Source organism: Ochotona curzoniae, unplaced genomic scaffold (assembly GCF_017591425.1).
Source record: "Ochotona curzoniae isolate NIBS_2020 unplaced genomic scaffold, NIBS_Ocur_1.0 patch47, whole genome shotgun sequence".
In the NCBI taxonomy this organism is placed as follows: domain Eukaryota; kingdom Metazoa; phylum Chordata; class Mammalia; order Lagomorpha; family Ochotonidae; genus Ochotona; species Ochotona curzoniae.
Genome location: NW_024467025.1, coordinates 240764 through 266319, shown reverse-complemented (window position 1 = coordinate 266319; position 25556 = coordinate 240764). Strand labels below are relative to the sequence as shown.

Genomic DNA, 25556 nt, shown 5'->3' with positions numbered 1-25556 from the left:
TTATTTTCAGCTGAGGTCCTACAGACTTTGCTAAATATGTTTCCTTGTATTTAGCAGTGTGTAGGTTTGTGCTGTATATTGACCTGTAGCCTCCTCTGCAGTCTGTGCTTCATCACAAGCAGATCTTTACATCTGTGAGAGTGTCTGCAGTCTCACCTTTAGGAGCTACGTAGCATTTGATCACAGGGACCTCCTGTTGTTTCTTCAGTTTCTTCCAGCCACTGCTCCCATCTAGTCTGTGTATATGTGATTATAAATAACATTGATGGGTTAACATTGAGGCTAAATCGAGGCATTTACCTAATTACTAAAAAATTAGGCTCTGTTGGGCCCAGCACAGTAAGCTAGTAGAGAAATCCTTGACTTGCATCCTCCGGGATCCCTCCATTTGGGGTGACTGTTCATGTCCCGACTGTTCCATTTGCCATCCAGCTCCTTGCTTGTGGCCTGGGAAAGCAGTTGAGGACAACCCAAAACCTTGGGACCCTGCACTTGCAGGGGAGACCTGGAAGAAGCTCCTGGCTCCTGGCTTTGGATAGGCTCAGCTCCAGCCATTGCGGCCAGTTGGGGAATGAACCAGTGGATGGAAGATCTTTCTCTCTGTCATTCTTTCTCTCTGTATATATCTGCCTTTTTAAGTTAAAAAAAAAAATCTGTTAAGTGCCAAGCAGTTTAGGTCACAATTTTTGATAATAGCAAACTGACTTTCAAAAGCAAAATTGAGGTTGATATTGTGGTAGAGCAGGTAAAGCTGCTGCTTGCAATGCCAGTGTCCCTTATGGGTGCCTGTTGTGTCCTGGTAGCTTCAGTCTGATTCAGCTCCCTATTAATGGCCTGGAAAAAGCAGTGGAAGATGGTCCAAGTGCTTGGGTCAGTGCGCCTCCTACACACATACAGGAGACCCAAATGAAGCTTCTGGCTTCTGCTTGGCTTCACCCTGGAAATTGTAGTCACTTGGGGAATGAACAAACAGATGGAAGAGCTCTCCCTTTCTCTTTCTCACATGCTCTCTCTCCTTCTCCCTCTTCCTATAACTCTGACTTCCAAATAAATAAATAAATATAAAAGTAGAAGTTGAATTCCCATGCTTGCATAGCCACTTGTCACATTAGCATAAATTGAGAAAGGATCCAGTATCATTGCTTTGTAAGGATTTTGTGATTGTTTTCAACTTTAATACTCTCCAGGAAGTCTAGAATTTAGCTGGATTTTAGATAAAGACACAGGTAAATCCAGCAGGCAGCTGAAGGGCTGAGAAAGGGAAGGTTGAACATGTGCACAAGAGTAATGGGTAGGGGAGGAGGGGTGTTTGAAGCTCATAGCCACAAAATAGATTTTTCAACTTTGAGATCTAAAGAAAGAATCATTTTGAACAACAACAAAGTCCGCAGAGTGAACCTGGGTAATGTGATAATCTCTGTATCGGGAAGGAGGGGTTCTGAAAGGCCACTGTGTGGAGGAGGTCTGTGCCAGAGGGGTTGACGGTGCGCTTGGCTTGGTGATGGAGTCAGTGGGCTTTCGCATTTGAGTATGATAATGAGGCCAAATTACAACTGAAAAAAAGATCTGTTTATTTTCCTTTAAAGTCATAGTTACAGAGAGAGATAGCCCATCTGTTGGTTCACTTCTCAAATAGCTGCAATGGCCAGAGCTGGGGTGGTCCAAAGCCAGGAGCTTCTTTTGGGTATCTCACATGGGCACAGGGACCCGAGGTCTTGATCCATCCTCCATTACCTCCCCAGGCCATTAGCAGGTAGCTGGATCAGAAATAGAAGGGTCAGTCAGAAACTGGTGCCATAGGTGAAGTGTTAGCCTATTATGTCACCATATTGGCTCCTGTGATTATTATTATTATTTTAATTTATTTTTATTTACTTGAAAGATATGATTTCAGATAAGGGCTGAGGCTCTGGCAGGCTGAAGCCGGAAGCCAGGGGCTTTTTTTGGATCTTCCATGTAAATGGCCTGGCCCCAAGCACTTGGACCGTCTTCCACTAATATTCCCAGCCTATTAGCAGGGATCTGAATTGGAAGTAGAGCCCATTTAAGATGCTGGCATTGCCAGTGGCGGCTTTACTTGCTGCACCATCTCATTGTCTCTATGCATCTTATTCTGAGTAAATTATGCATTAGAGAGACAGGCAGACAATGTGGTACTGGCAAAAGGGTAGATAAGGTCAATGAGCCTAGAAATAAGTGCCGACCTATGTGGCTTCCCTGATCTATGACAAAAGTGCCACAGGGACACAGAGGGCAGCAAAAGTGCCACAGGGACTGGGTCTTTTCAGCCTGTGGTGCTGGATGATTGGGATAACCATTCACATAGTCAGCTGGAAAGAGATTCACCTTAACTCTTACCTCAGCACAGATATACAATGGGAATGTGTCAAAGAGTTGAATGTGGATGCTGGTTAAAATAGTTGAGCGTTTAGAAGATAGTACCATGAATATTTTCCCAGTGTTTGGGTGTGCAGTCTGTTAAGGTAGCATAAAAAGTGCTAGTTTCTTTATTAAAAGGCTGGCACATTAGGCTTTATTAACATTAAGAACTTCTTTTGATCAAGATACCATTAGGAAAAAGAACACAAACCACAGCCTGGGAGGAGCTGTTTGCAGTGTGTACAAACGACAAGGCATTCATATCTTGAGTATATCTAGAACTTCTACAAACAACAATAAAAGGGCAGGCCAACCCATAATGGTGTGATTTTCATGGGGAAGAAATGTAATCTGTGCCAACTAGAATGTAGTTGTTGCAAAAGGGCTGGACTCTGGAGTAAGCAGACATTTCTTAGACACGAATGTCACTATTTGGAGGCTAATGAACTGCTTGTGACTCATTTCCTCATCTCTGAGGTGGAGATACACAGTCACCATGTAGGGTCACTGTAAGAATTAAAGGAGATCATACACATAAGTGCTTAGCAGAATGCCTGTGAGTTATCACTGCTGTCATCGCTATCTAAGTTGAACATTTGACCTATTCTTTGTAATCATTCTTGAAATCCTGTTATATTGTCGGGTATCTGTGAATGTATACCTCTGTCTTATTATGGGGATATTCAGAAATACACTGACCCCACTGTGGCTTTCCTAGGAGCTTTAATCTAAATGTCTGGCTTGTACCTCCTGGTTCTGAAAAGAAATAATACTATTCTTTGTTCTTCTAATTTGAGTTATTTCTGATATTTTATCCTAGAAAGTGACTCAGCCAGCCTTGCTGTTGAGAGTTCCACCGTGCAAACTAAAAATGCTGCACCTGTGTCCGTGTCAGAGCTTGCTGTCCCCAATGGGGAGCACCCTGAAAACCAACACCCTGGCCGCTCATCAAAGTCCCCATCGTCCACATCAACAGTGGCTCCACAAAAATGCTTTATACAGATCAGAGGCATGACCTGTGCATCCTGTGTATCTAACATCGAAAGAAATCTTCAGAAAGAAGCTGGTAAGAGAGCTACACCCTTGTGGAACTTGGCAATGCTGCGTAGAGGCTGTCGGTCCTCCCTACTTCTTTAACTGTGTTTCTCAACAGCCCCGATAGTTGGTCACAAGTCCATCATATGCCATTACAGATCTTTGTCTGAAGTTCTTGAGCTGTTGGCATTCTTTTTTTTTTTTTTAAAGATTTATTTTCATTTTCATTGGAAAGTCAGATATACAGAGAGGAGGAGAGATAGAGAGGAAGATCTTCTGTCCAACGATTCACTTCCCAAGTGGCTGCAACGGCTGCAGCTAGGAGCCTGGATGCTCTTCTGGGTCTCCCACATGGGTGCAGGGTCCCAAAGCTTTGGACTGCCCTTGACTGCTTTCCCAGGCCACAAGCAGGGAGCTGGATGGGAAGCAGGACCACCAAGACACAAACCAGAGCCCATATGGGATCCTGCCATGTGCAAGGCAAGGACTTTAGCCATTAGGCTCTATGCTTGGCCTGAGCTGTTAACATTCTTGGCTAGATGATATCTCCAAGTTAGCCATGACAAGTCCAATTTAAAGGCAGAGTCTCTGGTTAGTCTTTTCAGTTAACTCTTCCCCATATTATCGTATATTTTCTTCCTTCCTTCCTTTCTATAAAATGAGTAAATTATTTACATTTTGTGGAGGACTTTCAATTTCGATTAGTTGTCCTATTGTGCTTGTAAACCATAGAGGATTGTAAAATTGTCAAGGTTTTGTCTTCCAAACTGTATTTCTAATACTGTCTCTTTGTTTTCCTCTTTGGAAAAAAAAAAGGCTTACTTATTTGTTTGAAATGCAGACCATGTGTATGTGTGTTTATGTGTGTGTGAATGGGAGAGAGAGAATGACAGGGGCCTGGGAGGAGAGAGTAACAGGGAGAGATACCTCCTATCTGTTGGTTTATTTCCCAAATGGCCACATTGAGGAGAATGAAGGCAGGAGCTTGGAACTCCTGCTGGGTTTCCCATGTGGGTGATAGGGGCCTAAGTACTTGGGTTATCTTGTTCTGCTTTCCCAGGCACATTAGCAGGGAGCTGAATTGGAAGTGGAGCAACCAGGACTTAAACCAGCACGCAGATGTGATGTGGTGTCACAGGTGGCAGCTTAAAGCGCTGTGCCTTGACACCAGCCCCCAGCACTGTCCCCTAAACCTGAAAGTTCAACCAAAGTCTTATCTTAATCTTTTGCTTGGTATGTATCTACCTTTCATGCTCTTTGCTTCCTCACCTCCCTACGCTATTAGAATCAGCTAAATTCAGGGGTGATGTTCTTCCAGCTTCTTGTTCTTTATGCACTATAGCTTCAGTTAACCTATAATCTTTTAGTGCCCATGCTTCTGTGCTGACTTTCATGCCTCATTTTATCCCTCCTGCCGTACTGTCTAAAGTAGATCATGCCTGTCATTTAACTCTCTTAAACTAACATAATAGTATAACCAAGGTAGTCTGTGAGATTTCTGTTTTTTTTTTTACTCCTCAAAAACCATTAGAAACTGAAAAGGGATAAGGAGAACCTCTTTTGAAAAATTTCAGGTTTGGAGAGAAAAGTACGTTATCTCCTTTCTGTGACGCTAGGTGATAGCAGCAGACAATATCCAGTGCCTGGATTTATTTTGGGATCTTCTAGCGATTTACTCTGCTGGCTACATCACATCACCCAGATCGAGTGTGCCAGAGTCTGGTCCAGCAAGATCCTTAGGTGACCTATTTGACTCGTACAGTTTGGAGAGTATTGCTCTAGAAATAATTCTCAAACCTGACCATGTATTAGATTCACTTTGGCAATTTTCAAAAAATATGTCTGATCAATTGGTCTGGGTTAGGGGTCATGTATTGTGATTGGTTTCAGAACCATTTTTCTCGAGGTGTCTTTATTAGGTTCTGTTGGCCACACCCTCTCTGGGGCCTTGCCCAGAGTGCTATAACCATGACCTTTTGGTTTCAGGTGTTCTATCTGTGCTCGTTGCATTGATGGCGGGAAAAGCTGAAATCAAGTACAACCCGGAAGTCATCCAGCCCTCCGGGATAGCTCAGCTCATCCAGGACCTTGGCTTTGAGGCTACAGTCATGGAGGACATCACAGGCTCAGATGGTGACATCGAGTTGATCGTAAGTATCCTTACTACCTGAGAGAATGCAGGCTTTGGAAAGTTTACAGCTGACTTCTAACAGTGGCCATCTTTGTCATCAGTAAATTTTCCACCCATTGTGGATATAACCCATTTTTGCTGGTGAGTGTTGTTTGGCTTTGCTTTGAGTCTTAACACCAATGATCACTTTATTTTATGTAGGAAGGGCAGTTTATTTCAAAAAATCAGAGGAGGGAATTCGGTCATGTACAGTCAAGAGTATTCAAGAAGAAGCAATTGAGACTGTGTTGTAGTTTGGGGGCAGTTGAATTTGAACACAGCCATTCATGCCTGAAAAGCAGCTAGAACACCTGCAGGTGTCTCCTAAGGCAGAGGAGTCCATGTGGTGCTGAACCCCATGAACAGGAGTGAGTGTGGCATGGCAGTTTAAATACCACTTGGGACTCCTGCCTTCTGTGTCGCTGTGGCTCGGTTTGAGTCTGGCTCTGCTTCCAGTTCCAGCTCCGTGCTGACATGTATCCCAAGAGGCAGGCAGCAGTGATGGCCTAAATTATTCTGTCCCTGCCACCCATTTGAGAGACCCAAATTGTGTCTCTGAATCTGGCTGCAGAATCAGTCTCCTGGTTCCAGCCAGCCCCAACCCTTACTGTTGGGGCATTTGGGGAGTAAGACAACAGGTGGGAGATGTCTCCATTGTCTGTTTCATTATAAATAAGTGTGTAATACATATAAACAGATGAAGTGGGCTTGTTTGTAGGCACAAAGTGATTAATGACCCCAAAGTACCCAGTCTAAGGTGAATGCCCTAGGTGTTGCTGTTGCCAGCATGTTCTGGGTGGGGAAGTGTTGTTTCTGTTGTCCCATAGTTACTAGCTTCAAATAACAACAATTATTGTTGAGAACAGCCTGTCATTTAGTACTAACACCATGCTGTTTCAAAAGCACTTTTTGTACAAAGAAAGCTCTTCTGTGTAAATAAAGAGGGACTTAGAAGAAACTCTCAAAGCATTGAGTAATCCTGCTTCGCTGAGGTAAAAGGGACTTGTGCGCTTAGTCACTGCCATTAGTGTGAGTAAATGTTTGAAGAAAGAATGTCAGGACAGGAGTAGCACATTGAGGTCCCATAAACCACAGTGCCTGTAGTGTATGCCTTTCTGTGCCGAGGGACAAAGTCAGCACTCGGACCATCCCTGCTGCAGCCTGTAGGTCCCCATGCAGACATCTCTGCCTGCTCAGGTACTGTGTGCAGAACTGGAATTAAGCATGTTGTTGCAAAAGGTGAAAAACTATTCCATTGTGGTGTGTTCTGATTTTCAAAAATGATAAACATCAATAGCTATGCTGTCCTCATGTGCTGACAGACCTTTCATGTGATCTTTGGTGTTTCATTAATTTGTTACTGATAGAAGAGAGAACAGCGTGATTTACCTAAGCCAGATTCCAGGAATGGCACATCACACCTCTGGTTCCTTTTGTCTCCTGGCAGAAAGTACAGCATGGCGTGGCAGAAGTGGGGTAGGCTCAGGCTAGGTCTGAATTCTGGCTGTGGCCTTGTCTGTGATGACTCATGAGGTGGACAGCAGTGGCTCACAGCAGGCCCAAGAGCCAGGCTCTCTGGGTTGCTGCTGCAGCCCTGCCCCTTGCTGGGTGTGTTTGTTTGGGAAGTTAGCTCTGAGGCACTGTTGTTTTGAGACCTGCCTCATAGGAGTGGTGTGAGCAGTTCAGTCACTAGGAGAGCACCTGGCACATGGTAAGAGCACAGTCAATGCTACCTGTTCATATTATTCTTGTTAAAAAGCAAAGGATAGGTCAGAAGCACCATTGGTCTGTTCTCAGACTCAGAGATTCTACGAAGTTTGCCTGATGGTCCTCACTTCCCTGTCTTGTCTTTGGGTCCCCAGCCAAGTGGAATGCACATTGATCACAGAGGAGTACCTCTGTTCTTCCTCAGGTCCTGATGGTACCCTCTGTGTGGTCTGGGATTACTTTTGGGAGGCAGTTCCTGTCATGTCATCCCAGCAATGTTCATTGCCAGTCAGTGGGTCTGTATTGCCGTGTGGTTAGTAATGGGCTGGGGGCCCAGCTGTCACTGTGGACTTGCCTCTTCCTCTTGCACGTCTTGTGCACAGTCAAGATTGGCTGTTGATGGGTGCCTGAGCACCTCATGCTATCTGCCCCATGTTTCCCACTCTGTTACTCTTGTCTTTAACCATCAGCACCCTCTCCATGTTTTGGGATCCCCTCAGATTGCATGTCTCTGACAGAATCTTCTTCCTAAATATTTTCCTCCTGTTGGTAAACGCAGTAAGGTGTTGTCACCCTGGGAGCTGTTGCTGCAGCCTGGACCACAGCAGCACTTGGCAGGGTGGGAGTCTTGCAGCAGTTACAAGGGTTGAGCAGAGGTGCATGTCCTACCCTTGAAGGCAGTGATCTCGGTGTTGCTGGTCAGACAGCTGTGAGAGGACAGACACTTACAGAAGCCCCACACTATTAGAGCCAGAAGTCACACCTAGGGCTGTGGTTGTCTGCTTAGTGATCGGCCGCCTCCTCCTGTGCTTGGATTAGGCAAGAACTATTCTTTATATCCCAGAAGCTGCTGAGGGGTGCCAGCGGTGGCACTAACGTGAAACATTTACCTGATATGTTAGACAAGAGCAGAGCTGAATGATACAACTCTGTTGTAGCATTACCCAAAAATACACCCTGTACCATCTGTGAGGTGTTAGTGCAATCTGCTCCAGGGTGCATGTGGTCTGGAACATAGCAAGCTTGTTGCTGTCCTGCACTATTTGAGCAGGACATGGAGAGGGTCCGGACATGTCCGGCAGGACAGCAACAAGCTTGCTATGTTCCAGACCACATAGATGGTTTTGCATTCTAAAAAATAAAGCATTAAAAGGGCCAGCATTGTGATACCACATGTTAAGCTCCTATCCACAGTACTGGCACCCATATAGGTACCAGCCTGACCCAGCTCCCTACTAATCTGCTTGGAAAGGCAGCCGAAGATGGCCCAAATGTTTGGAATCTGCACCAATATGGGAGACCCAGAAGAAGCTCCTGAATCCTGGTTCTGGTCTGGCCCATTCTGGCCATCATGGTCATCTGGGGAGAGAATCAACAGATAATTGGTCTCTGTCTCTCCCTGCCTCTGTAACTCAGCCATTCAAATAAATGTATAAATAGAGCCGGGTCATGTAGCAGGTCATTTTTCAGTTCTCTTGGTACTCGCTGCGCTGGTTTCTATAGTGGTTATACTAGCCTATACTCACAGTATCGGTGAAGGAGGGTACCTTTCTTTTTACATCCACATCAGCAGGTGTTCTTAGTAGAGTTCTGAATGTAGGCCAGTCTCATTGGTGTTAGGTAGAACCTCAGTGTGGTTTTCATTTGTATTTCCCTGATAGCTGGGAAGCCTGAGCATTTCTTCATATGTCTATTAGCCATTTGAATTTGTTCTTTTGAAAAACATCTGTTCATTTCCTTAGCCCATTTCTTGTTTGTTTTGCAGTTGTTTCTGAAGCTCTTTGTAAATCCTGGATATTAGTCCCCTATTGGTTGTGTAGTGTGCAAAGATTTTCTCCCATTCTGTTGGTTGCTTCTTTTGCATTTTTTGATCATTTCCTTTGCCAAACAGAAGCTTCTTAGTTTGATATAGTCCCATTTGCAAAATATGAGTTCAGTAGCTCTTTTAATAACCTTGGGTCTGTTCTGATATTTTCACATATTTTCTTGGGTTCTGGGCCACATTTGGAAAGCCACCATGATTTCAGGGTCCTGCCTGAATGCAAAAAAATGTCTGCATCAGTAAGAATGTCTTTGAACCCAGGCATCCCTACCCTTCCAGGCCTACTGCCTCCCATTCCAGGGATTCCTCCAGGAAAATGTCCATCCCCTCTGGGAAACCATGGGAGCAGAGCCACACTGAGCTCCTAGCTGCCCTCTGACTTCTTGCTCCTGCTGGGCTCTGGAGTGTTCCTGTTGGACCTACTCAACCCTGTTCTTTGTTCATATTTGTTTCTGATGTCATACTTTTCTGGACCCTTGGTTTACAGGCAAGGGAAGATCAGGGGCTGCTTATTCCCAGTGATCCAGAAGTCTGTGTGCTTTCTCTTACCAATTGCAGCATTGAAATGCAGTAGGTTTTATTGCAGTGGCTCTGTCACAATCTCGGATAGCAGCATTCAGCTTCTGCAGTTTGATGATGACCCTGGATGTCTTGGCCAAGAGTTAGTTTGACGGCATCTGTGAGAGTCAGTGACGTTCTGATGTTGATCATTATTTAGGGCTTCAATGGCAGCCTCTCTTCTACTGCCTAATCATCTCAATTTTCTCTGCATTTTCAACTCCCATTTCTTGAGGGGTACCAGTGTCTAGTTCAGTTATACCTTCGTTGTCCATTTCTAGATCACTTTCTTCACTTGATATCTTCTCATCTTTGTTTTCCTCTTCCTTATGGCTATTTTTTCTTTCTTTGTGTTTTCTGGTTTGACTTTGTGAGAAACAGGTGACACTTCTTTCCTACCCTAAGCCGTACTGATCTACTTTCTCAGGAAGTGCATTTCCTCAATGTACAGAAAGCTCAGATCCTGCTTACACAGTTTCACAAAGGTCCAAAGCTTGCTCACTGTTGTGGATCTGTGGTGAGGAGGCAGCAGATGTGGCCCGAGGCCGCTGTGGCCTGATTCCAGGCAGGAGCAGTGGCTCAGCATGACTGTGTAAAAGAGGAAGGACTGAGAATCTTGTACATGGAGTTTGGAGGTGGGAATCCAGAGTTTTGGGCAGGGTTCTGGGAGGGGTGCAGGCCATGACTCCCCAGCGTGCTTTGAGCAGGCTCTCTCAATCCTGAGTGGGTTTTGTCCTGTGTTTCAGATCACAGGGATGACGTGTGCTTCCTGTGTTCACAACATAGAGTCCAGGCTCACAAGGATGAATGGCATCACCTACGCCTCTGTGGCCCTCGCCACCAGTAAAGCCCACGTGAAGTTTGATCCAGAAATTATTGGTCCAAGGGATATTGTGAAACTTATTGAGGTAGGCATTCCTTGAAAAAATTATACCCACCTTTGTAAAAATAGCAATATGCAGTCATTGAAGAAAAATGAGGAAGTATAGCTAAGTAAAATGAAGGCGTGAAATGCACCTGAAGTCCTTCAACTTTCCCATGTGAAATAACTTGAGGGTGGGCATTTGGCTTAGCACTGAAGATACCCACATCTCATATTCAGTGTCTGAGTTCATTACCCATCTCTAGCTCCTGACTCTGTGTTCTGCTAATGCAAACCGTGGGAAGCAGTGAGTGGGTTGCTGCAACCCAAGGGGTAAAGCTGACTGGCTTTCATGACTCCCCTTCTGGATCTGGGAGTCAGACATCCTAAACAATGCCTTTACTGCTGTGCCAGCTGCTCATCCCCCAACGCAGGAAACTTCCGACTGGAAGAATTCCAGATACCTGAATGAATGAAGAAGCTGAAGGTTGAGAGTTCAATACTTTGCTCAAAGCCACAGCATTATTGGAAGATCTCAATCTGATTATCTATCTCTTGCCTTTTGAATAAATAAAATAAAACTTAAATGAAAGCATACATTTAAAAAAAAAAACCCTTGAATTTCAGAGTTACCACTGTTTAGCTTTGGAGTCTGGTAGAGTGACCTCAGAATCCATGGCCTTGGCCAACAGAGGGAACAGGCCAAGGGGCCACCTCTTCAGGGGTGATGCAGTCTCTAATTATGGATGGGTACAGAATCTCTGAGCAGGATTTGTGAGGTAATCTAGGTACACCTACATTCCTGTGACCTCTTTTAGATTCGTGTTCTAATTTCTAAAGCTGTGAGGTACTTTCTACCAATGATTGTTTTAACTAAGAACCTTCCTCCTTGTTTCTTGCTCCTCTCGTTTTAGGAGATTGGCTTTCAAGCTTCCCTGGCCCAGAGAAACCCCAATGCTCATCACTTGGACCACAAAGTGGAGATAAAGCAGTAGGTAGAACACAGAGGATAACCAAGTGTCTCCGTGTCCGTGGATCCAAGTGCATGGCACATGCTGTGCAAATGCCCCCGGCTTGTCAGTGTCCCCACTGCCCTTGACTTGGCTGGGACCTTTGTACCCTCCTAATGGTAACCCTCAGAAATGGTGTTGTCCAGTAGAAGTTTCTGTGATGATGTCAGCTTCTACATCTGCCTATTGTCAGGTGCAGTTAGTGAGCACTTGCACTGCACCTCATGTAACTGTGTAACAAGTTTTAAAGTTTTATGTAATTTTAATTCAACCACAGATGTGTACCATTCAGATTGGGAAGGCAGGAATATAGGCTTCTTTTTCAGTATTTGCTTGGATTCTATAACTACAATTTAAGGCCAGGAATCATGGCTAAAGAAAGGGAGATGGACTTGGAGGAGGTCTGGAATAACTTTGTTTCAGGGGTCACTTATTCATTCAGCAACCTTAAAGGTTGCTGTTGTAACTAGCCTTTGTGCCAAGTGCTGGGGCTGAATAGAATGTCATCCCCAACTTAAAAGGGCATGTAGTCTGACATGGAAAGTATGAGTGAACCAGTGACAGGTAGGTTCTAGAAGGTTTAGGAAACTTTGAAGTGGAGGATGCAAAATCTGAGCATCCGAGAATGAGTAGAAGTTAATTGAGCTGAAGGAGATGGGATTGGAGGAGGAAGAGGGGAAGGGCTCCAGGAAGCCTCTGTTGCTTGGCATGATTAGTGTGCTGGGGTGCAAAGGGACCGGCGGAAGAGGCATCTGGAAAGCAGTGACTCTCCGGGAGCCTTGAGCAGGCAGCAGCCAAGCAGTGCAGGCCAGTGGCTCGCAGGCAATGCTAACGTTCATGAGAGCTGCCTCAGTCACTTGGTTGAAATTTCCTGGCAGCTATAGCTAGTAGGAGACCTCAGCTGTCACTCCTGACTTTTGGACTTCGGTTTCACTCTTCCCACTGACTCAATTTTAAAAGTAATTGTTTAGAAGTTGAATGTTTAAAATTGAATGGAACATTTATTTTACCAATAAAATCCTACTTTTATCTGGTTCCTTCTTGGAGGTTCTATGGGATTGCATTTTGAATAGAGAGTTGTGGAGTGAGAATAAAATCCTACTGTATCTGGTTCCTTCTTGGAGGTTCTATGTGATTACATTTTGAGTAGAGAGTTGTGGAGTGAGAATGTTAAAACTCTTTGGGACTTCCATTGGCTCACATATAAATTGAGGGTAACCTGTCAGCTGTGTGAAGGCGAGGGCTGGGCCTAATCTTCTCCAGAATACCCTCGTAGCCTGGTGCAGGCCTTTTATGTTTCTGCATTTTAACCCTAAGTAGTTTGTCTCAAGTGTGATAAAAGAGGCCTGGCCTGATTGATACAATTGCTTTCCAGGTGGAAGAAGTCTTTCCTGTGCAGCCTGGTGTTTGGCATCCCTGTTATGGGGTTAATGATCTACATGTTGATACCCAGCAATGGGACCCACGAGTCTATGATCCTGGACCACAACATCATTGGAGGACTGTCCATTCTAAACCTCATCTTCTTTATCTTGTGTACCTTTGTCCAGGTGTGTATTGGAAAGTTGAGCAAAACTCTACCCTCTGTATCTGTGTGTGACCAGTGGAAACTGCCCCAGATAATTGCTGCTTTTCCTCCCTACCTTATGACTAGTGAGGGGACAGGGGTGGTATGGCCTTCAGCATGGGGGACAAGAAGGGCCTGGTTTCACTGTGTTGCGTAGTTGTTTGTAACTCCAGCTGAACAATAGCCCTGCCTGCTGCAGGGAATGAGTGAACCTGTATGGCTCCAGTTTGCTCATTGCTTAGTTTAGTTTACCTTTGCTTTAGAAGCAGCAGCCAGCTCAAACTAGAGTTCATGCTTCTCCTGGAGCAGCATAGGTTCTTTATCTTTGAGTAAATAATAATCCAAGAGAGATGGCTGTCACGGAGTGTGTACTGTAGTAGTACAAACTCTACAGTACAGATAATAAGGAACACTAGTTGCATTTCTGTTGGGAAGTGTGCCCTCTGTGTCTGTATTGTGGAATATAAACTCCTGACTTCATGTTGGAACATGCAGGACTATTTGGGGGCAAGAATTTGTGGGCTATTTTTTTTCTCCCTATGTTTTCGTTTTAATTGCCAGTATAACATTGTGAGAAGTTCAAGCCATATTGAAGTATAACAAAAAAGCAGGAAGACTCACCTCTAGCCCAGTCTTACTACAGTTACTACAGTTTTATTACTTGTTGGGCATGTGTCTTTCCAGGTCTTCATTTATAGATAGAACACACATGTGGGCATGTATATGTCCACCACATAATGCAGACACAGGCTGACACACTGATACACTGACTTAACCATTTGTGGTGAGCAGTTCATGGCAGTGGTCATAGTTGAACACATTCTCTTCAGGGACTGTGTGGCATGGTCCACAGCAAAATGAACCCTGTGTCTTCCCATCATCCTCCTGTTGACGGACATTGCCGTTAATTGCTCTGGGTTGATTTCTGCTGATTGCTTGCACTCCCTTGATTGATCATCCATGGTCAGTAGTCCTCTGAATCAGAAACATTGTCACAGAGGAAAAAGTGTCATCGAGATTAGGAACAAACTTAGAGTATTTGTCATCCTGAGGGCCCATGCTTGTTCCTGAAACTCCCTGCCTTGCTTGTTGGTAGCCTTTGTTCTTTGTCTTCCAGTTCCTCGGCGGGTGGTACTTCTATGTGCAGGCCTACAAATCTCTGAGACACAGGTCGGCCAACATGGATGTGCTCATTGTACTGGCCACCACCGTCGCTTACGTCTACTCCCTGGTCATCCTGGTGGTTGCAGTTGCTGAGCAAGCGGATAGGAGCCCGGTGACGTTTTTTGACACCCCACCCATGCTGTTCGTGTTCATTGCCCTGGGGCGGTGGCTGGAGCACGTGGCAAAGGTAACTGCAGCTCTGGTTAAGAGTTGTTCTTTGAGTGATACGAATTCCAGTTGATCTGAGCACCGTGTTTAGAATTACTAATTGTACATGGTCTAGAGAACTCTTTAAGGAATATGAAACGTCTATGTGATTAGCTTCTCTGCTTACTAATCTCTGAATTAGTTGCTACTTCTGTAATCCCAGCTAATCTGATTAATTATTAAAACTTTTGTTCAGGTGCACTGTGTCAGGGAAAGAACCCTGGGCTTTAGGTAAGAGCCCACACCGTGTCTCAGTGCACCACTGAGTGTTAGCTTGACTTCATCGGTCCACAAAGCCATCGTTAAAACTCTGCATTAAACCTAGCATTGTGATGTGTTCTATAAGAGAGGGGTATGGATTATACAACAAATTAAAGTTGAACCTAAAAAAAAAAAATACAAATAGGAACATTTTTTCCCCATTTTGGTTATTTCCTAGAGCAAAACCTCAGAAGCCCTGGCCAAACTCATGTCACTCCAAGCCACAGAGGCCACCGTTGTGACCCTTGGTAATGACAATCTCATCATCAGGTGGGTTTTGTTCATCTGAAGTGCCCGAAGTTAATTTCTGTCAGCCTGGGTAACAGGCATCGAACTCCCATTGTGTAGTTGCACTAGACCTTGTGAGGGCTGGGTGCAGACACAGGGAGAGCCCACCCTTCAGTGTTCTGTGAACAAGAGCAAGAGTTGGAGCTGGAGGTGGGCCGTAGGCTAAGTGACAGACCCCTCGAGGGCTGTCCTGCAAGGGTCTCCATGGCTGGTGCACAGCGGTCTTTGGCAAGTAATTGAGGCAGTGACTGAGGATATGGGAAGCAATGCTGACTAGTGCAGGCACCTCTGATTTTCTTTATTCTCTAGATGCTGGTTTTTAAATCACAGAGACAGTTTTAGTGATGACTTGGTGTCTACCAGACACTTCTCAGCTGTTCACACACATTGTCTGATTTAATCCTGATGCCCCTCCTATAAGTGGGTGCTGTCTTTCTCTATGTTTGGAGTAGGAAGAGTGTGCAGGTCTGTGAGACGAGGCAGCTTGTCCAGGCCATGGTGGGCCCGTGGCAGAGCTGGGATCAGGCCCAGAGCCTTCCTTGAGCTAGCATGCAGCACCATGCCTGCCCTCGGGACTGCCTCCCACCCTTGACCGCCTTGGTGGCTTTGCCGTATTCTGTGCCTTGACTCATTTTATTTTGTCTATGAATTAACAACATGAGTGTTTCTGAGATGTGGAAATGTTCAGGGGGAAGCAAATCATCCTGCAGCTGCGCTTGTTCTGACTTATGTCTTTCCCACTCATCTTGCTAGACTGCTTTTCAGGGTGAGGTGCTCTTGTTGGCATGAGCTGCAGTTGTGTGTAACTGCTCCAGTGAGCTGAACACCAGCAGACAGACGTCTTTGCCTGAAGGCACAAACCAGCTGAAAGGTGAAGGCATGTGAGCTGACCCTGCCCCAACAGTTGTTTTCCAAAGATGGTGACTCAGATTGAGTTCCTCCTGCTGTCACAACAAGGTGGCACCATTTTTCAAGCTGGCAGTCAGAAGACCAGAGTCCATTCTGGCTGTCTCCTGTGAGCTGTGTGGCTGGGGTGCATCTGACGATTAATGCCTGTCTTGCACACTTCAGGGTATTCATTCCTGCCTGCCTCCCGACAAGATGCTTGTGGCCCTCAGTCACTCCCTCCCTGGGCCATTGGCCTCCCTTAAGGGGTATAGATGTGCTGTAATATGGAGTGGGCTGTGTGCCAGGCTGCCCAGTCCCTTTGTCTCCTGCATTGCTCTCCTATGTGAGCCTCTGCCCATGTAGAGAGGTCAGTGGTGCCCACTGTGCTCACTGGAGTTGCCCACATCAGCTGGCTTGTCACAGCAAGGTTCTGGCCTTTCCTCCCCGAGGCCTTTGCCGGGATACCTGCCCTTCCTCTTTACCCCAGTCTGGGGGCTGAGCACATCTGTAGTGTGTTATTCTTCCCCTTGCTGTTGCTACTCTGTCTCCCCTGTGGGATTTCTTCATTCTCTGCACTTAATCATGGCTACTCCTTGGGGGTTTAGTATTGACCCCTTTGTTGTTGTGGGGAACAAGCTGTGGCTGGAATGGAGCATCTCTGCAGTGCTCTGAGTGACCGGGTATGCAGGCCTTTCCCAATTCTACCTCTGGGTCCTGAGATTTCCCCCACCACCCACAGCCTTTCTTTTGGGGATTCCCAGCAACTGAGGCCCAGCCCAGTGCATCTTGCCCTTATCTGCTTCCCTGCTGTGTTCCACATCGTCCTCTTCTCCCAGTGCCTGTGGGTTTTGGGCATGCCAGATCCTCAGGGACAGCCTGGGGTCCTCTGTGGCACCTCTGCTTCCAAGCTCAGAACCCTTGAGTGCTGCTGCACCTTCAGGGCGCGATTGCTGCTGCAGCTGTTCAGGCCACCTTGAACTTCTCCCTAAAGCAGTCATCTCCTTGCCGGCCTGCTTCCAGCCTTATCTCCTTCAAAATGTTCTTCTCATATTCAAACTAGTGACCTTTCAGAAAGCACAAAATCAGTTTTATGTAGGATCTCCCAAAAGTTCACAGAAAATGCATGTTATGAAAAAAATTTTAATGCATTTTCCGCAAACTATTCTGAAGTTACTTCTATTACTCTGTAGCAGAAGATGCTTCAACAATTACCAGTTGTCCTGAGAATGAACTTCCTCTTTCTTCATTTCTTGAAGGATTGATTTGTTTGTTTGAAAGATCAACTCACCCAAACACAGAGAATGCTCCTCCATCTACTGGTTTGTTCCTCAAATGGACAGAAAAACTGTGATTGGGCCAAGCCAAAGCTAGGAGCCAGGAATTGCATCCTGATCTCCCACGTGGTGGCAGAAACCCAAGTACTTGGACCACCATCCCAGGCATGTTAGCAGGGAGCTGAATTAGAAGTGAAATAGCCAGGATTCAGACTGATGCTCTGATATGGGATGTAGTATTGCAAGCAGATCGATCCCTTGTGCCTGAATGCCTGGCCCCGGTGTTCCTTTAGAGGACAGTGAGATTAGCATCTTCTGAGCTCAGCCCTTCAATATAGCCTCTCTGTGCCATTGAAGAATCCCAGAAAGCTCTCCTGCCTATAGATTCCCCCTTGCCTGACTCCTGGTCCTCAGGTCGTGGCTTGATGTCAAGACAGATCTTCCATCCGCTGACTCACTCCCCAAGTGGCCACAATAGTTGGATCTGAAGCCAGGAACCAGTTTCTTCTGGATCTCCCACACAGGTGCAAGGTCACAAGGCTTTCCCAGGCCATAGGCAGGGAGCTGGATGGGAAGAGGAGCAGCTGGGTTATAAACCAGCACCCATATGGGTTCCCAGCGCATGCAAAGTGAGGACTTTAGCCACTAGGCTACCACGCCAGGCCCATCTACTCTCATATGTTAAAGACAAATACTGCACGCATGCATGGGCTTGACATTAAAAGACTTGCATGTCTTGGTCCCCACTTTCCCGCTTGAGGGTTTTCTGTTCCTATGTAATTAGGGTGGGAAGTAAAATCACCGAATTTATCAAACACAGTGGCTATTGTAGGTTTTCTGCTTGCCAGTTTATAATTACTGAGGAGGGAAAGCGAGGATGAAAGTGAGGCTCACAGCTGCTGGCAGAAACTTCAATCTGAAGAGTCACTAAGGGGAAAACCCCCAAACCCTGTCTTTGAGTTAAGGTTATTACTACTCAGTATTCTGGGGCGGAGGCAGGCAGACCTTAGCTCCTGAAGAACAGGTACTCTGGGCAGTAAATACAGAAGGAGACATGTTAACTGCCGTAAAGGACCATTCACCTTAAATTAAGTTGCTCCGAGGTAGAAAGATGTTAACTCAGATCAGAGATGAAGTCCCACGTCAGATTAAGCAGAGATCAGTATTACTAAAGATTTCTTAGAAGGGAACCCTTCGAGGATGTCCACATTATGCATCTTTCCTTTAACCCTCTCTGAGGGTTACATGAGGTTTTGCTGGAGGCAGGATCTGCCCTGTTGTCCTGGCACCTTTTGTTTCTGAAGGGCAGTGGGTGGTCTTCCTGCACAGGCTTCTCCTGCCCTTGGTGGTGAATCTCTAGGGTGCACGGAGGAGGCCTCGGAAGGGCCCTGGACCCAACACAGTGTAAATGTGTGTAAACAGTAGTTATGCCATTATTTAGGGAATAATGGTGAAGAAAAAAAGCCTTTACATGTTTACTACAGACACAGCATTTTTCTTTTGTTTGTTTGTTTTCAGTCCACAGTTGGCTAAGGGTTCCAGGGTTGTGGAACCATCAGGTACGGAGCTAGGGAGCTGTGAGTTGCCATGTGTGTTGACTTGAGTGATGTTCATTGCAGAGAGGAGCAGGTACCCATGGAGCTGGTACAGCGCGGTGATATCATCAAGGTTGTCCCCGGAGGGAAGTTCCCAGTGGATGGGAAGGTCCTAGAAGGCAACACCATGGCTGATGAATCCCTTATCACAGGTGAAGTGGCTTGTTTCATGCTTGCTTTGGTTATGTCATGGCAGCTGTCGGGCCATGCGAATGTTGAATGGGTCTGGCAAGTGACGGGTGTCCCTTTCCTCGGCCTCCAGGAGAAGCCATGCCCGTCACTAAGAAGCCAGGGAGCATCGTGATCGCTGGATCTATAAATGCACATGGTTCTGTACTTATTACAGCCACCCATGTGGGCAACGATACCACTTTGGCTCAGATTGTGAAATTGGTAGAAGAGGCTCAGATGTCAAAGGTAAAGGAAAACGTAAAATATCAACCTGTTCCCTCACTTTAGAAATTATGTAGAGTGTTATAGAATCAGGCACAACCTGAGTAGAGATTGATTAGTAAACGTGGAGAGAGAACCTTAATCCTTACCCGTACTTGTGTTTTATTTCTTCCTGAATCGTAATTCCCCATGATCTTGTTCTTTTATTTTCATAGGCACCGATTCAGCAATTGGCTGACCGGTTCAGTGGATATTTTGTTCCATTTATAATCATCATTTCAACCTTGACGTTGGTGGCATGGATTATAATCGGTTTTATCGATTTTGGTGTTGTTCAGAAATACTTTCCTGTAAGTTAAATGCCTTGGGCAAAATGATTGTTGTGTTTAAAAGAATCCATTACAATTAATCCTGTGTTAATTCCTCGGGTTCACTGAGCTTTAATTATTTGTTACATTTTTATGTGCTTGCTTCACTTATTGGCAGCAAAGTCTAAGTCATAATAAGACAGTCCCTCTATTTCTGCAGGTTTTTGTTAAAGTTGTCCTTTGCTCTCTCATGAAGTAATTTTCCACAGGCATCAGCTGGCTCAGGCTGTAACATTCAGAGCATTTATAGTGTGTAGAACTGGCCATTTTTGAGATTATTAGGCAAGTCTCTTTATAGTCTTGATGGCTTGGCAGAAGATTGTTCTTGTTCCTTAGATCCACCAATGCCATCTTAAGCATCCTAGCCTCCCAAGCTATACTAGTAGCTTTTTAATAATATTTATTAATATTACATGTGAGCAATGAATTGAATGGTTTTGAGTTTTAAGTGAATGAAAGGCACTGTCTTTTGCAAAATATTGTTTCATCAAACTTCAAAAGAAGCAAGTTGAGTCTAGCAGCTAAAGTCCTCTCCTTGAACACTCCAGGATCCCATATGGGCACTGGTTTTAATCCTGGCTGCCCTGCTTCCCATCCAGCTCCCTGCTTGTGGCCTGGGAAAGCAGTCCAGGATGGCCCAAAACCTTGGGACCCTGCACCTGTGTGGGAGACCTGGAGGAAGTTCCTGGCTCCTGGCTTTGGATCGGCACAGCACCGGCCATTGCAGTCACTTGGGAGTGAATCATTGGACGGAAGATATTTCTCTGTCTTTCCTCCTTACTATATATATCTGCCTTTCCAATAAAAATAAATAAATCTTTAAAAAAAAAGGGTGATGATTGAATATATAATCCATTCATTAGAAAAGTTATCTATTCAAGAAATTAAAACTGTATGCATCAACATGGGACAGCATTTTCCCCTATCCCATACCTAGTCTGCTGTAATGCGTACATTACCAAAGAGCCATAGGATAAAAACTGTAAATGTGAAATAGATTATTTTTCTCTATAGAAAATTTCTGTATACATCATATATTCTTGAGTTGTACATGATTGACATTTTCTCGCTCAAATTTCCTGTCTTAAATTTTAAAAATTACCCACTTAAATGTTTTCTAACCTCTGAGGAAGCCTTCGTGCTTTCGGTGTAACGTGTGGATATGTTCCTTGAATTTGCCAGTGACCATTGATTGGCTATGACTATGAGAAGATTCAGTCCTAAATGAGTTGGAAAATACGGCCTTTGCTCTGCCATGCTTCTCTGTCTTACTTTGGCTTCCTTTGTTTTTATCTACATTATCAGGGAAGATGCTGGCAAATGAGGTACTGCATATTCCTTTAAGGCACTGTCATTCCTCTGCTGCACAAAAGCATTTGTAGGGAAAGGTTCATGTTTACTTCTAGAAGTCTACCCAGTCCCACCAGAATACCAGCTGCTGTTTAGACCAAAGTTACTGGATTCTAAATCACATGATCTTTATTTCTAAACATCACATTGTATCTTAAACATCATGTTTCTACATAAACACAGTTATTCCCTTGAGACATAACTGATCTTTTAATAAAAAGCCTTATTTAGAACCCTTGCCTTTAAAAATCAAAGAATAAAGAGTAGTTGGAATCTAAAGAGATTGTGATCTGTTTGCTTTGATTTAGAAAGCATACTTTTTATTCTAATTAAGAGAATGCAATATCTCTGGATTGTTGTCCATAGCCAGCAGTCATTTTGAAAAATAAATCAAAGAATCTCAAAAATCTGAGAATGCAAATGATACTTGCCACCAAGTATCAGGAAGTAGACCCACATTTTGTTTATGTACTTTGGGTTTACAAAGAAAACAATAGTGAAAAATATAGAGAAGAAAATAAAGATGGTTTCAAATCATATCCCAAGAAGTAACCAGTTTTCTACTTTGGTGCATATTTTTCCCAGTATTTGTTGAAATGTCGTGTGTACATTTGGAACATAGAGTTTTGCATGAGTAAATCACAGTATATGCTTTTAAAATTCTGCTACATATCTGATATCCTCCAACAATTGCATAATATTTTATTACTCACTGTTAGTTAACCAGTTCTCTGTTGGTTGTTTTCAGTTGTTTGCAACTGTAAGAACAAAATACTATGATAAGTATATTTGTATGCTTTCCCACTTATATGATTGTTTCCCTAGAATATATTTCTTATAGATAAATTATAGCTAAAGCTTTTATAATGAAAAAATAATAATGCAATAATAATGATTTTCTTCATGTACCATGTGTGTTTGTATATTTATTTGTGTATTTCCTGGTTTAATCCTTAGTGCAGCCTGTGATCTGGATATAATCATTACCATTTTGTGTGGAAGGGGACTGGGCACCAAGCACCAGGAGAAGGAACTGCCTGGCCTGACTTCAAGATGTGTGTCCTTTATCCTGTCGGGGATTGTGGTTCTGCTCCTGCAGTGCCTGTTGGAAGGGAGCCTGTGGGATCGATGTTGAGAGCTAAGCTTGTAGAGCAGTGAAGTGAACTGGACCACTAAAGAAGTGCGGAATGTGATGATGTGTCCTAAACCCCAGCACGGCATACCCACTCCGTCCCCTCTCCCCACCAAAATGCTCTTTTGTGATTAGCATTGAGTGCAGATCCTCAGTGGACTCACTGCCTGCCTCTCCTCTTTTCAGAAGCCCCACAAGCGCATCTCCCAGACAGAGGTCATCCTCCGGTTTGCGTTCCAGACGTCCATCACAGTGCTGTGCATTGCCTGCCCCTGTTCCCTGGGGCTGGCCACGCCCACGGCGGTCATGGTGGGCACTGGGGTGGCCGCCCAGAATGGCGTGCTCATCAAGGGAGGCAAGCCTCTGGAGATGGCCCACAAGGTGAGTCCTTGGTCTGGCTCTCCCACCTGCCTGTGGAGGCTTTAAAAATTCTTCTTCATAGATAGTTACTTACTTAGTCTTTGTGATAGGTGCTTGCTATTCTCATTTTACAAATGAGAAAACGGCAGCAGGGGGTGTTAGATGACTTGCTACAATGCCTGCAGCTAGCAAGAATTCACAGCCTCATCATAGTCAAACAGAAAAGTGCTCACTCTGCATCTTTGGGATTAGTCATGAGGAGTGGATTACAGAACCACAGCTACCACTGCAGCTGGTCTTTGGGCCAGCATGCCACCCCTGACCTTCCGCCTCAGGTTTATTTATTCATGGTGAACAGTCGTGTGTGGGCCCTGTGCTAGGTTTTGGAGATGGTCGAGATTGAGCGCGTACAATTAATATCAATGGAGTATGCCAACAATGAATGCTGGGGGTCACAGGAGAGCGGACGGTATCAGGAGGACACTGAGAGAGGCCTGGCCTAGACCCGGGAGTTACATGGTGCAACAGGTGGTCAGGGAAAGGCGTCGGGAGGGCATAGTGAGTGAGAGTCAGCCAGATGACAGAAGAATGTTCCAGCAATGGGGAACAGTGAGAGGACCTGGGAGGCTGTGTTGCTTGCTCTACGACAGGCACCATAAAATCAGGGGTGAGTTTTCTCTCCACCGTTGTTCCCCCCTCCAAGCCTTCAGCTCAGTGCCTGACATGTCAGAAGCACTCAGGTTATTTGCTGAGTAAATAGAAAACGGGATAAAGTCACCAAGAGAGATGGAAAAGGAAAAAAACATGAGATGAGGCTGTTGAGGGGGCGCAGATTGCAAAGGGCTGGAAGGCTCGGTAAAGGAGTCTGAACTTGACCTTGAGAATGACAAACTAAGAGGGGTGTGGGGCGCCTCTGTGACTAGGTTGCTGTTGGGAATGTGTCTCTGGCTGTAGTGGGAAGGAAGGACCTGTGGAGGGAGATCAGTCACTCGTGTCAAGGACAGGTCTGGCATGTGGGGTTGGTAACAGGAAGCTGGATATACTGTTTACAAACACGCAAGAGCCACACTCCCAGCAGAACAACCTGCTGGCTTTAGATAGGGTTTGGGAAAGTGTGCAGTTCAGGGAGCATGAGGTTTGTGGAGTCACTGGCCTCTGGCCACGGAGCAGCAGGTCTGAGCGTGGCTGCCGCCAGTGGGCTGGCCACACATGTGGAGATGGCACAAAGCTGCCATTGACCTGGTGTTGCAGGCTGAAAACTGACTCCCCGGTCACTTGCTGTGATTTGTGGCAGTGGCTCAGGCACTTGGCGTGGGAGGCTTCATTCGAGCCGAGGTGGGCAGGAGAGCACGCCGAGGGGACTCCACAGGTAGCAGCGCACGGAAGTCAGCAGGACCTGGCCTGCCTTGAGGAGTGGCTGCTGCTCTTGTCCCGGAGACTGCCTGGTCAGGGTTATGCCCTGTGGGGGTGTCTGGGTAGTTTTTGTAGTTGGAGCTGTTGAACCAGTGTTGACTGCAGAGGGTTTGGTGCGGAAGGTACCAGGGAAGTTTCCTTGTTTGTCCAAGGTTGGCCTGAGTGAAGAAGTTCTGCTTCAAGGCTCTGCAGACTCTGAAAGTTTTTTTCCATCTTTTTTTTTTTTGTGTGTGTGTATGCATATCTTTGGTTTTGCAGATTAAAACTGTGATGTTTGACAAAACTGGCACCATTACCCACGGGGTCCCCAAAGTCATGCGGGTCCTGCTGCTCGTCGACAAGGCCACACTACCCCTCAGGAAGGTTCTGGCTGTGGTGGGGACTGCGGAGGCCAGTAGTGAACACCCCTTGGGTGTGGCAGTCACCAAATACTGTAAAGAGGTAGGTTGACCCCGTATTGCTCCCTCTGCCCCGCGCACCCCCAGCCTCCTGGGAGCCTCAGCAGGCTGTTCTAGAGCAGGTGGAGAGAGGGCCAAAGACTCTCGTTCCAGCTACTTGCTGAGCATCTGGGCTCAGGACACCAAAATGCAGGAGACCTGCACTCTGCCCTCTGGAAGCCTGCAGCCTGGGGGTGAGATAGGTGGCTAGAAACTCAGCTCCAGTCAGTGCCTGTCGCTAGGGGAATCACATGGGCATGTTGGAGTGAGAGAGCAAGACACGCGCTCCACTTCAGGGAGAGGAGCCTGCGAGGGAAGCCGTAGTGACCACAGCTTTGCCCTCCTTAGTTCTGTCTACACGAAAGGACCTTTTTGTTTTAAGTGTCTTCCATCAGAATATACAGGGAGTAGAATGTGCTAGAATTTTTCCCTGACAAATTTTAAATGACCTTAAGTAAATTCTGTTATTACTAAAAATAAAAAGGTGATCTAGATATGTTGAAAAAAGTTGGCAACCCTACCTGGACCCTTTTGCATTTCATCCTTTGAAAGGGATTAAACAGGCCATGTTCCATGTCAGCACTCCTGACCTGTTGGGCAGAGTTCCACTGCCCCTAATCACCTGTCATTTGTCGTTTTACCATCTGTTGTCCTTTTTCTGGGCATGTGGCCTTCATCCTCAGGCAGCTGGGTTACCACCAATTCCATCACTTCTGTGCAGTCTTTCCCGTTTGGTGGCTGTGGCCCTGGGATGGGAGGTGTTCACTGTGAACTGCCTTTCCTGTCTGCTGTGTGAGCCTTATGCTTGGCAGAGTCTGAGCAGCCTAATTGTGTTCAACTTAATAATGGTCATACCTTTATCACAGGAGAGAAAAATAATTGCTGAGTTAACCCTTGCTCTCCTAACCTTCCCTCTCATTCTCCTTTCCTTCCTTTCTTTCTCATTTCCTGCTCTGTGGTGCCCTCTCACTCCTCACCTTGGCTCTCTGGCCTACTTCCCTTCTGCTTTGCCCTGTGATCTGCCTCCTCTCCCATCTTCCGCCCTTCCCAGGAACTTGGAACTGAGACCTTGGGATACTGCACAGACTTCCAGGCCGTGCCAGGCTGTGGAATTGGCTGCAAAGTTAGCAGTGTGGAAGGCCTTCTGGCTCGCGGTGAACGCTCGCCGAATGAACCAGCTGGACACGTGAATGGGCTTGGCTCCATTCCTGAGGAAAAAGGTATCAGTGCTTCTGTTTCTCTGCCACTGGATCTGTGAGTGGCTGGTCCTGCCTGGGTCAGAGTGGAGACAAGCCAGGCCACAGGGGACAGCAGCA

The 25556-nt window shown here is 45.7% G+C and overlaps 1 protein-coding gene across 1 annotated transcript in view; it reads left to right on the top strand.

Annotated features, from left to right (window-relative positions):
* The window catches only part of LOC121168038 (copper-transporting ATPase 2-like), a 61356-nt gene that overhangs the window by 27696 nt on the left and 8104 nt on the right, over positions 1-25556 (top strand). Inside the window, exons 4-16 of the mRNA XM_040997805.1 lie at positions 3200-3445; positions 5401-5564; positions 10418-10579; positions 11448-11524; positions 12919-13093; positions 14228-14461; positions 14921-15012; positions 18812-18939; positions 19050-19204; positions 19396-19530; positions 22217-22411; positions 24062-24244; positions 25292-25460. Coding sequence (XP_040853739.1) covers positions 3200-3445; positions 5401-5564; positions 10418-10579; positions 11448-11524; positions 12919-13093; positions 14228-14461; positions 14921-15012; positions 18812-18939; positions 19050-19204; positions 19396-19530; positions 22217-22411; positions 24062-24244; positions 25292-25460 — 2115 coding nt within the window. The remainder of the gene's footprint in view (positions 1-3199; positions 3446-5400; positions 5565-10417; positions 10580-11447; positions 11525-12918; positions 13094-14227; positions 14462-14920; positions 15013-18811; positions 18940-19049; positions 19205-19395; positions 19531-22216; positions 22412-24061; positions 24245-25291; positions 25461-25556) is intronic.